Source organism: Gigantopelta aegis, chromosome 8 (assembly GCF_016097555.1).
Source record: "Gigantopelta aegis isolate Gae_Host chromosome 8, Gae_host_genome, whole genome shotgun sequence".
NCBI classification, from domain to species: domain Eukaryota; kingdom Metazoa; phylum Mollusca; class Gastropoda; order Neomphalida; family Peltospiridae; genus Gigantopelta; species Gigantopelta aegis.
The window spans coordinates 71,967,810-71,981,095 of NC_054706.1; the positions used below are offsets into that span (position 1 = coordinate 71,967,810).

General features: G+C 41.4%; 1 protein-coding gene across 1 annotated transcript in view; it reads right to left on the bottom strand.

The window, feature by feature from the left end:
- LOC121378402 (guanylate cyclase 32E-like) overlaps positions 1–13,286 on the bottom strand; it is a 45,152-nt gene that overhangs the window by 19,307 nt on the left and 12,559 nt on the right. The window contains exons 3-6 of the mRNA XM_041506557.1: positions 11,392–11,544; positions 7,897–8,090; positions 7,151–7,286; positions 5,845–5,993 (exon numbers count right to left, since the gene is read on the bottom strand). Coding sequence (XP_041362491.1) covers positions 5,845–5,993; positions 7,151–7,286; positions 7,897–8,090; positions 11,392–11,544 — 632 coding nt within the window. The remainder of the gene's footprint in view (positions 1–5,844; positions 5,994–7,150; positions 7,287–7,896; positions 8,091–11,391; positions 11,545–13,286) is intronic.

Genomic DNA, 13,286 nt, shown 5'->3' on the forward strand with positions numbered 1-13,286 from the left:
AAGGCAACTATTACGCCATGGGCGTGTCGGAGATTCAAAGAGATCCGGACCATTTTCAGATTTTGAGATCCAGTGCCATAATAAAAGTAACAACATTTGCCATCGGGTTTAAGGCTTGTAGCTACTGACTTGATATCTCAATACCAGCTATAACTAAAAGTAAGTTCACAACTCGGTGTGAAGATGATACCAGTCATAAAGTTGATTTTCTTCATGGGACACATTCTGTCTGGAATTACAGGAATCGAACCCGCCAAGACTACATACTGTTTGTATGAGCGATACGCAGCCACCGCCAGTGTAATTTGCATCGAATACTGTGCAACATTTCCTGCAACATTGTCCCACCTACCAGCACCAGACAAAAACAGTTTGGCCTTCAGATGAACCCCTGAAAGAGAACATCTTTGGCCCCTTGGAGAACCTACGGAATACAGCAGCTTTTGTTTGAGCCACTGTCTGAGCATACGACGACGAAGAAGAAGAAGCTTCCGAGCTGCTAACACGTCCCGCATATGCTGTAGTCTGTAATCGGAATAGTAGATAGCGTATAGAGCAGGGTGGAATTACAAATAGAGAACAAACTCTTGGAAGGCTGAGTCTCTGTTGTATGATGATAGTTCCCCGTTAGTCCGGGAAGCCTATAATAAAAAATGGGGTAACCCAAAACAAATTGCAATAGTTTTCAAACATGTTTTTTTTCTGATTCCCTAGTCATCTGGGAACATCACTTTCAAAATAGACCAAAATAGACTTAGTGGAACATATTATTTCAGAGGGCGGTCTGCACCTACCCCTGAAATAACAAATGGACTCTGAGCGGATCAGTAAAATTACCTATTTTTGGTTTTGTTTCAATAGCATTAAATGTTTCATTTCAAACAATAATGTTGCCGTTTTGTTAGAATGTTATATATGTTCAAATACGCTCCATGTATACTTTCATGACAACAATTATTAATCACATCAATAACTGTTACAGTTTTGCATGAGTCTGTCAAGTACTGCAGGATTAACAGGTGTCTCACGTATATCCATTTGCGTGTAACAAGACACTAGTCCACTGTTAGTTCGTCCTCCGAATCACTATCCACAACAGACAGTGATCTGTTTGAAAACAAGCCACGGCATTCACTGCAGGCCATGGAACAGTCCAGTCCGTTCTTTCTGCAGGTGCATCTCATTGTGTAGCAACCAGTTTTGCACACACATCTGATCACTTGCAGTAGGTGCTGTGGAGCTGGTGGATTGTCCGTCAAAATTGGAACCAGTTTCCCTTCACTGACCTCCCATCCCCACTGCTCTGGGGGTACGTCCTGGTCTCCATTGCCTAGCCAGACTTGAACTTGTTGATACACTCTCAAGCTGTGGTATTTAGCAGCAGCTGATGTTGGGGGTAGAGTACGTGGCTCAACTGCTGCAGTGCTGCATGCCGTCTTCTCATAAAACCTGCGAAGCCTGAGGCTGTCGAGGGTTTCATCCTCTTCACCGTTGTACAAGGAGACGAGTGTATGGTCCCCTGCCTTGATGACATCTTCTGGGCTTGAGCTGGAATCCATGAACACTTCAGCTTGTCTAGCAAAGAAGATGTCACTCTTCACTTTGACCACTGCCTTGTTTTTGCCGATTCCATACAGTGTTGACGTGGTATCGCATCCACGTACGGCATGGAGAAAGAGAATACTGCTGCAGACAGTACGCCCCAGGTGGCATCTTGTTGCTGACATGTTCCAGCACCTTTGAGACTTTTTACTTTCTCTTTTGACGTTTGGCTTAAACCACACATTGTACTTGGCATGCCCAGCATGGTGGATCAGGAGAACCAATATGTCTGTGTCATCTGCAATGACAACTGTGTCTATGTGTTCAGCACAATCCACAGCCACCTCCACTACCAAAAGGTCTGCATCACCCTTTGCATGGTGAACGCCACAGCCAGCTGTCTCCAATCTGTTGCCTAGCATGGTAATAAACCGTTGCTTGTTCTGTTGGTTTGAGAGAAATTCTTCTTTTTTTGGTCTGCAGTGCCACGGTATCATCAAAGTGCACTGCTGTGCCAATGCAACTACCACTTCTTCGTGCGTGTGTACAATCCTTTGTGCTGGGCGAGTCTCGGTAGCTGTCAAAAACAACAGTGGCTTTTCCATATCTGTGAGTAACATACTCCGTGTACATCGTCATAATCTCATCCCAGAGAGCACCCTTTGTCCACGGTATTCTGTGAAGGAGAGCACCTCCATCGAGGACATACTGGACTTGGTCAGGAGGTTTGGGGGATTCTGCAATTGTTGGAGACCACAGACTATCAGCTAGACTCGCTTTATTAGCAGACCTCATCACGTCTGGAGATTCAAACAAAGCAGGTGGATAGGAGCGCATCTCATATGTGAAGGTATCTGGTAATTCACCACATCTATCGCCAGCAGCTAACAAACGTTGGAAGAGGAGCAGAGGATCCACACTGACAACTTCGTCTCTGATCTTCACTGAACCTATTGTTCCCATTGTAACAGCTTGATCCTTCTTTCTGAATGTGTGCTCAACTACCTTTTGATTGGTCATTGACTGCATTATTTTCTGTCCCACATGTTTAGCAGTGTCACAATTCACAGAGGCATGTGCTGTTACACCAGTTGCAATGTTTCTCAACGACATTGGAATCTCTGTGCTGAAGGGATTTCTCTGTGTCAGGTATTGCAACAGGTCTTGGATATCACTGGAATCTTTGGCCATTCTGGCACTGTTGGTCTCCTTGTGCTGTTCACTGGTGGTGAATGTCGTCCCAGTGGCATCTTGCATTGCACTGTTGATCTCTGCACAGGCAGGAGTGGAGAGAACCCAGATGAGGCGTTGAGTCTCTGTTATTCCTCGTCCTCTCGTCAGGCCTCCGCGTGTCTTCAAAGAGCGCATAAAACACTGCTCTATTGCAAGATCGGTTGAAATGCCCGCCCAAAGCCTGTCAGACCGGCGCACCACATGAAGTCCATCCATGAAGTGTTTGTGTATTTCGGGTAGATCTGTCTCAAGTTTCAGCATTTTTTGTAGATACACATGAACGCTTTTCACATAGAGACTGTGGCCAGATGCCGCGAGGTATGGCAGCATGTCATACAGACACTGAAGATGAATCGCCCAATGTCCAAGCCTCTCCGCTTTGATAAATCTTCAGAGCAGGTCTACCATGTCCATATATTGGAGCCAAAGTCTTGCCATTCGGCACTCTCCCAACCTCTTTTTCTCTTTCTCCACGTTTTCTCGAAGAGCGTGCATGGCGTCATTTTCCTCCACGTCAGAAGAAGAAATTGATTCTGACAGTATTCCCTTCAACAGGTTCGTCAAGGTGGAAAGAAGGGTATCGTCAACAGCAGCATCAGAGGGATTTAAAACAGCTGGTGTGGGTGGTTTCTCAACAGTACTGTCATCATCAGAGTGGACGCTTGCATCTGGTTGCGATGGTACTGAAAGCTCGGACAGGTCAATGTTCAGAGTCATTGAAGTCACCATTGTATTCAGGGCTGCATCGACAAGCAAATGACCTCTAACAGCACGACTGACTGCTTTGCCTGAGAGCATGTGTCCGACAGTGTTGCTAGCATACACTCATTTGAGTATGGAAGCCTCCCAGACGAATGACAGCTGGCTGTAATTCTGGCATGCTCTCTACCATGGTATGTGCCTTCCACCATAGCGGCTGATCAAACGTGACCACTGGGTATGACTGGTGCCGTTGTGCATGCGAAGATATAAACTTCAAGGTAGAGTAAATGCAAGACAGATCATTTGGGTCCATGTCGATCATGGGGAGAAATATGATTGATGAAGTTCCAGGAATTTTAAATAATATTTTGTTGCAGATTTGTCGTCAAAATACACCGTATTTGGCGTCCATCTTACATCTATGCAAATACGGAAAATCTATTCCCGTGAAACCACTAGAATTATTTTTTTGCTCAAAATACACTAAATATGGCGGCCATCTTGGATTTATGCAAATGAGGAATACTCCAATATTCAAATGTTTATTTTTAATGAACTTACCATACCTCAAATACCCTGAATTGATGTTAAATATATTCCCATGAGGATATTAGAAATTTTTTTTAGTTTTATTTCTAAAATAATAGATTTTTGCGTGGTGGCCATCTTGATGACGTCATAAAAATATGTTCCACTAAGTCTATTTTGGTCTATTTTAAAATTGATGCTCTCAGATGTATAAGGAATCAGAAAAACCATGGTTGGAAACTATTGCAATTTCTTTTTGGTAATATACCAGATTGCCCGGACTACGTCGGTTAATGTTGAAAATAAACTACAATGGCCATTCCATTATTACTTGTTACTAAAGTCTATCATAAGGACTACTTGCCCATTTCCGGCTATAAATAGTTAATTTCTTATTCATTTTGTAATTTATCCCATTAAGTTTGAAGCATGAACTCAGGTAACGGGATTGTCTGTCTACGGCAGGTTGATGGTTATTGAGAGAGACGCAATGGCTTATACCTCCTCATTGAGCTGTTAAAACTATGGGTAAGAGCCGGTACAGACTAACAGTGACAATTAGTCGATGTCTTTGGTAGACACTCCAGATAGCTGATGTGTTTGCCCACATGCTTGAACCGTAATTGGATCTGAACACGAAATTTCAAAATGAGGAAGGAAAAAAAAGAAAGAAATGTTTTATTTAACGACGCACTCAACACATTATATTTACGGTTATATGGCGTCAGACATATGGTTAAGGATCACACAGATATTGAGAGAGGAAACCCGCTGTCGCCACTTCATGGGTTACTCTTTTCGATTAGCAGCAAGGTATCTTTTATATGCTCCATCCCACAGACAGGATAGTACATACCACGGCCTTTGTTACTGGAACGAGAAATAGCCCAATGAGTCCACCGACGGGGATCGATCCTAGACCAACCACGCATCAAGTGAACGCTTTACCACTGGGCTACGTCCCGCCCCAAATTTCAAAATAAAGTCAACCTAAATGTCCGGGGAGGCAAATGTCCGGGGGGGGGGATGGGGGGCAAATGTCCTAGGGGCAAATGTCCGGGGGGGGGGGGGGGGGGCAAATGACCGCAAGCCATAACAAATAGCCAACGCAAGATATCACTCTGCACAGAATGAGTCCATATATGATCAGACTGAAATTGTGTCAACAGATCTGCGATAAATATGTGGCAATAAGCTAACGAATCTTACTTACGTAAATAATATATGATTGGGATAATGATGTTGTATTAAAAAGAATAATAAATGATACGAAGTTTAGATAGTGTCAGTTTTATTAACGACGCACTCGACACATTTTAATGAGGGTTATATGGCGTCGGGCGTATGCTTAATGACCTCACAGATATTGCGAGAGAAAACTCGTTGCTGCCACGCAATGGGCTAATCTTTCTTATTAGCAGCAAGGACTACTTTATATGCACCATCCCACAGAACAGGTAAGTACATACTACGGTCTTTATTACCTGAGTTGTGGAATACAGACTGGAGCGAGAAATGGCCCAATCAGTTGAAATACAAATGAAGAGTTAATTTCCAAAATGCTGTATACATATTCATTTATGTCTGTTTCTGACGAAAGAAATATGACGTAGCGTATATCATACTAAACAGTTTCTCTACTAGTATGCCTTCATTGCTAACTCAAAAATTTTGAAATGTTTGTATTTTGCGTTTCAGAAATTAAGTCTTCTTGTACCACGCTTTGGGGCTACGCCCTCGATCATTACACCCATCACTCAACGGCCACAATAACCGTGGTCTAACTAGACGAATCTCTCGTAAAAGGATGATGTAACTATAACTTATTATATAGCTTACCAGATTTCGGTGGTTCAGGTCTCTGATGAAACGTCCTATGGGCTTCAAGCCGTGGCCGTAGGTGTTGTTGTCCGGAAACAAGGCCATGACGGTGTAGTTGGCCTCGGCGTCGCCGTTCTTGTCGATATAAATCATGTGACCTTCAATACCTGAAAGATGACGCATTTTTACTGTTACTTATCGATATCGTCGACGTCAGAATAAACTGTAGTCTATGGGCATGGGAGAATGCGATTTGTATGCTACCCAATCCATATCCCCTTTCAAAAAAATATATATTGGTGTGAAACCCTGTTTAGCGAAATATAATTATATGCATCATAATATGTCAGTTTGTCGTCGTACCTTTGGATAGAAGTTTGGACCAGTACTGGGCATGGAGTGGAATGGATGAACGATTGGATTGATGGTGGGTTTCTTTTGTTTAACGACATCACTAGAGCACATTAATTTATTAATCATCGGCTATTAGATGTCACACATTTGGTAATTCTGACATATATAGTCTTAGAGAGGAAACCCGTTAAATTGTTCCATTAATAACAAGGGACTTTTATATACGCACCATCGCACATACAGGATAGCACACACCACGGCCTTTGATATACCAGTCGTGATGCACTGGCTGGAACAACAAATAGCCCAACGGTGATCGATCCCAGACCAACCGCACATCAAGCGAGCGCTTTACCACTGGCAGAATTTGATACTAAAAGTTTGTTAAAGTTTGTTTGGTTTAACGACACCACTAGGGCACATTTATTAATTAATCATCTGCTATTGAATGTCAAACATGTGGTAATTCTGACACGTAGTCATCAGAGGAAACCCGCTACATTTTCCGTAATGCAGAAAGTGATCTTTTATATTATTTTTCCACAGACAGAAAAGCACATACCACGGCCTTTGACCAGTTGTGCTGCACTGGATTAAACGAAAAAAGAAACGAACCAGCTGAATGGATCCACCGAGGTGGCTCTATCCTGCGACACAAGCACCTCAAACGAACATTCAACCGACTGAGCTAAATCCCGCCCCTATTTGATACCAGGATAAGCCTATACGTTTTATTGATTTCCAAAATACAAAGTTTTACTGTTAAAAGTTCTGTCTGCAATTCTGGCGAATATCTCTGTTTTCGCAGTGTCTAACAAACAATTACTTACTGTTGAAAGTTCTATCTGCAATTCTGGCGAATATCTCTGTTTTCGCAGTGTCTAACAAACAATTACTTACTGTTGAAAGTTCTGTCTGCAATTCTGGCGAATATCTCTGTTTTCGCCGGGTCTAACAAACAATTACTTACTGTTGAAAGTTCTGTCTGCAATTCTGGCGAATATCTCCGTCCCGTTTGTAGGATCGCCTCCCGCCTTGATGACCTCGTCCATGGCCCTGGCGTACACGTGCACGGCGTCGTACAGGTATGCAGCGAATATTGTTACCTGTAGTCGTAACGAGAAACGAGAGAGATATCAAGTTTTGTTCACTATGTTATAGTTTATTTGTTTCCAGACTACTAAGAAAAAAAAGAAAAAACTAGTATGTTTAAAGGAAGGAATGAAGGAAATGTTTTATTTAACGATGCATTTTATTTACGGTTGAGGACCACACATGTATTGAGAAGGAAACCCGTTGTCTCCACTCCATGGGCTAATCTTTTTGATTAGCAGCAATGGATCTTTTGTATGCACCATCCCACAGACAGGATAGTACATACCACGGCCTTTGTTACACCAATTGTTGGGCACTGGCTGGAACGACAAATAACCCAATGGGCCCACCGACGGGAATCGATCGTAGAACGATCGTGCATCAAGCGAGCGCTGTATCACTGAGCTACTTCCAGCCCTAAGTTTCCTTAAAGTGCACCCAACCCAGGACTTGTTGTCATGAATTACTGTTTCATGACCAGTAAATTGAATCGAAAAACATATAATATGTTTAGGTTTTTTGTTTTGTTTAGTGGGTGGTTTTTGTTGTTTTTGAATATAATTATTTACTGAACATGTATGTACAAATACACTAACCACACTATATTAAAGTGTTTCTCACCTTGACCTTGATGCCCAGGTACTCGTGTATCCAGGGTGGCGGCGGCAGGTTAATGGGTGGTTCATACAGGTATTTCCGGACCGCCTCCTGCCAGGCGGAGTAGTTGGGGTTGGTGGGGGGACTCGACAGGAGCTGGAGAACAGGCTGGAACGCCAGCACCGACTCATTAGTACGGTCAGCCTTGTACTCCACATCTAAAGGAAAAAACAAATATAATTAAAAATACTAAAAGTCTGTTTTGTTTAACTGGAGCACATTGGTTACTTAATCATCGGTTTTTGGAACGCCAGCACCGATTCGTTAGTACGGTCTGCCTTGTATTCCATGTCTAGAACAAGAAAAAAAAACATAATAAAAAATACTTAAAGTTTGCTTTGTTTAGCGATACCAATGGAGCCAATTGATTAACTAATCATCGGCTATAGAATTTCAAATATTTGGCCATGGTCGTGGTTAAGCCGTCGGATATAAGGCTGGTAGGTACTGAGTTCGCAGCCCTGTACCGTTCCCACCCAGAGCGAGTTTTAATGACTCAGTGGGTAGGTGTAAGACTACTACACCCTCTTCTCTCTCACTAACAACTACTAAATAACACGATGTCCTGGACAGCCAGATAACTGAGGTCTTTGCCCAGAACAGCGTGCTTAAACATTAATTGGAATGAATGAATGAATGTTTAACGACACCCCAGCACGAAAAATACATCGGCTATTTGGTGTCAAACTATGATAAAAACATTAATTGGATATAAGCACGAAAATAAGTTGAAATGAATTAATGAAAGAATGAATGAATGGGCGTAAAAACCGGCCTCGGTGTTGTGGTTAAGCCATCGGACATAAGGCTGGTAGGTACTAGATTCGCAGCCCGGTACCGCCTTCCACCTAGAGCGAGTTTTAACGACTCGGTGGGTAGGTGTAAGACCACTACACCTTCTTCTCTCTCACTAACCACTAACAACTAACCCACTGTCCTGGACATACAGCCCAAATAGCTGAGGTGTGTGCACAGGACAGCGCGCTTGAACCTTAATTAGATATAAGCACGAAAATCAATTACGAAAGAAAGAAAGACATCTTATTAGCAAGAGATGTTTTTGTAGCTACATACTACGGTATTGGTAGTGTGCAGCTGTATGTTTAACAATTGGCGGAAAGCCCAGATAACCGAGGTCTTTGCCCAGGACAGCATGCTTCAATCTTAATTGGATATAAGTACGAAAATAACTTGAAGTGGATTAATGAATGGACGGACGAACGAACGAACGAATGAATGAATGGGCGTAAAAACCGGCCTCGGTGTTGTCGTGATTAAGCCATCGAACATAAGGCTGGTAGGTACTGGATTCGTTGAAATGAATGAATGAATGAATGAATGAGCGTAAAATGTTCACAAGATTTTGATAATTTTATGACACATAAAAGCTAATGAAATTCAACCTGAATAATGTTAAAGAAATTAAAGAAAACTAAATTAATATTCGCGTTTCTTTTATTGTTCAACAGAGACGCATACAAACACAAACCATACACAACACAATCTTATAAGCATGCGCGCGTAGCTAATTGTTTTGAAGCTACATGCACAGACAATATGGGGTATTAAGAAAAACAAGTGTAAGATACACAAGATAGCATCACACAGAAGCACAAACAGTCATGACATTTGCACTCGAATGACCTTCAATTTGATGTCTATGTTTGACGTAAATTGGTTCATTACGCAAACCAGTCACTTACGCACGGGACGCAAACCATGTCTATTGGAGATAGCGATCGAGACGGGGAATATCGCCATTTGACAAGCCAGGCGTGCATCCGCTACAAAGGGGTGGATTACGGAGGGATGCGCCGGGGGCGGTCCCCTTTGATGGTCTAAGACGGTAATATCTTCACACTTTTAAAAGTTTAAAGCGACTATCCATTACGAGTAATTGGTTTGTAAACGCGCAGACGGACGGAGTACCAGTTAAGTGACTTCTCGATTTGATGGAGTCAAACTCAGTCGAGCAGTCAATTTGTATGAGTTTAAAAGTTAGTTTTATTTTCGATAGAAGATTGGACGAGTACTGGACATGGAGAGATATATGAATGGTTGGATGGTGAATAGTTTGATGGATGTATGGATGGATGAGTAGATGGCTCGGTGAAATGGATGGATGGATCAATGAAAGGATAGATGGATGGATCAATGGTTGGATGAATGATGGGTTGATGGATGAAAAGGTGGATCGATAGTTGGATGAATGAATGAATAAATGAATAAATAAACGGATGGATGGGTGGATGGACGGATGGAGGCAGGGATGGATGGATGGATGGATTGATGGGTGTAAAAATGGATATATGGATGGATGGATAGATGGTTGCATGGCGTCCCTTTGTTTATGGAAGCTGTAGAAAGGTTTCGGCGCCTGTACTGGTAGTCCTCCTACAGACGGAGTTGGTACCATATATGAGATCTCCTCTCTAGGCGAAGCTCCTTACAATGAGTCTTAGCTTCATAAACCTCTCTATACGTTCTTTTGGAATCATAGATACGGATACTGAATATACTAATGTTACATTCGTAATTGCCAGTCACATGTTACAGCTTCCATTAAACACTCTTTAATGTGTGTTACTGGTGAGTAGATTAACGCAGATTATCTTCAAATGGGATAACGTTTATTGCAAGAACAGTTAAAGTTTGTTTTGTTTAGCGACACCACTAGAGCACATTTATTTATTAATCATCGGTTATTGAATGTCAAATATTTGTTAATTTGACATATAGTCTTAGGGAGGAAACCCGCTACATTTTCCCATCAGTAGCAAGGGATCTTTTATGTTCACTGTCCAACAGACAGGATAGCACATACCACGGCCTTTGCTATACCAGTCGTGGTGCTCTGGCTGAAATAGGAAATAGCCCACTGGGCCCACCGACGGGGATCGATCTTAGACTGACCGCGCATCAGGCGAGCACTTTACCGCTGGGCTACGTCCAGCCCCTTGGGAGAAAAGAGAGCTTCCATTTGAGCGCAAGGTCCCTTAAGTAAGATAGGACTTTGGATTCGTAACCCAGGGATCAATTTCACAAAACATTGTTTACGTCTGCGACTAGCAGTTATACCGGGCACACGTTTATAGGTGTTTGGCATCTATTTCATGCAGAAAATTACATCATTGCGATAGATTGTGCATTTCAAGGACAAACGAAAATGAAATATGTGTACTTGAAACTATAATTAGTAGTACTGTTACTAATAATAAGAATTGTAGTTTAGTCGTAGATTACGTTTGCGTACAAAACTTGGCTTACGATGGTTTGTAAAATTGGGCCCAGTACTGTAGGCTAATTCACAAATATCTCATCGCATCTTCCTCGCAAATCGTTTTTCATTGCAAAATTGCAAACTTTCGAGATTTTAATGAATTAGGTTCCAAATGAAATTGAGCAGAGTTTAACACCACTAATATCACAAGCATGAAGCTAAAATGAAAACTAGCTCACCTTTAAACAAGAACTCGGCCGTCTCCGCGATGTTGTAGTCCTCATCGTCGCGGATCCCTATGACGACGTACTCGCCGCTGTCCGTCAAGCCCAGTTTGTGGAGGAAGCGCACGAAGTCGATAAAAGCTGACGGGTGCGAGTAGATTACATACACTGCGAAAAACAAGTAAAATAGAAGATTAATTATTGTCTTTTTTATACTCTCATCTTTCATGGGTCGTATTATGGCATGACGTTGTCCGTCCGACCGTTAACGTTTCTTGTTCGGAGCATATCTTTGTCAAATCAATTCATAGAGGATCGTCAGACCTTGCATGCAAGTACAGCTTGGACTGATGGTGTGTCGCGTATTATAACTAGTTAGGTCACCGCGACTCACTTTTCACAGAATATTGCACCTTAAATGAAATCCTTGTCAATTTATATATGATCATTAAATCTTGTATGCAAATACAACTTTGGATGGCGATGTGTCATGTACTATACCGAACTAAAAAAAATTCACGGATTACTGCACATTAAAGTATCATTTTATCTTGCACACCGTGCGTCATTTTTGATAACACATAGTTGTTTACACACGTATGTATGTTAACAATTTCAAGACATACGACTGGCTGCTCCTAGGTAATGACCAGGTCACCAATGTCATGCATCCATTGAAAAACTACACGATTGAAATCGATTATACTTTGATGTATAGTTAACTTGACAATCATGGGTCTGTGACGCGTAAGTTAGCTGCAAGTAAATAACGTTTAGTCGAAAAATATGATAAAATTTGCTTATAACCTGGTTTTTGGAGGATATGTAAGAAATAGAATAATACATTTGTGTCCGTTAGATACCATTTATCTTACAACTCGTTGTTTAAAAACGTATCAAACTCGCTTTCGCTCGTTAGATACATTTTAAAACAACTCGTAGTGAGATAGATGGTATCTAACGACAACTCTTGTATTATTCTCTATATATAGGATCATCAAACCTTGTATGTAGGTACAACGTGGGACGAGTGTGTCGTGTACTAGGTCATGGCGACCTATTTATCATAGTTCTAGGTAATACACCTACTGCTATTAGTAGGTCACCCAGACCTACTTTTCACTATTGTCCATGTGTATAGGCTTTCTTTCTTTGACACCCAATAGCCGATATATTTTTAGTGCTGGGGCAATTAATTAATTCATTCATTCATTCGTTCATTCCTAAGATAGTCGCCGTTAGCATGAAACATTGTATACCATAGTCTGTCAGATGACTGACATTAGACTGGCTCACCAATATGTTAAAGTTCTCTTCCATTCATATAATATTCCCTTTTTGCTCTATGTAATAGGGAATGTCAATAATTATGAATACAAGACACCAGTGCAAAGGTGAGGCTTTGTTTTCCAGTTTTAGTCACTCCTATAATATGAAAATTTTAATATTCTTATCACTATTGCTTATTTTTCTTTCTAACACATAAATGATTATAAACATGTTATTGCCGCTGTGATTCAGATTTCAGGTATTAAAAATATTATAAACATAGATATCTCTCAATTTTACTGTCAGGTTTTATTCTTAGAAAGTATACATTTTTATTTACCTCACATTGCCAGTTATTTGATTATGGTGAAATCTTTGACATAACGTCTTGTTTGTCCGCCACGGGATACGAATTTACATTACCGACTACACCATGTTGTGTTACGCAGAGTGGTCGTTAACATGGTATAAATAGAGCCAAGCAACCTGGTAAAGTATCGCCCTATTTGTAGACCGGTGATAACCGGAGATAACCAGTGTAAAAAGCCGTAGGATATGAAGTAAGAACTAACTTGTAAGGACCCAATGTCAATCGACCCGTCTTCAGTCTCAAGCGACTCATTTTTAACAACTTAAAAGAG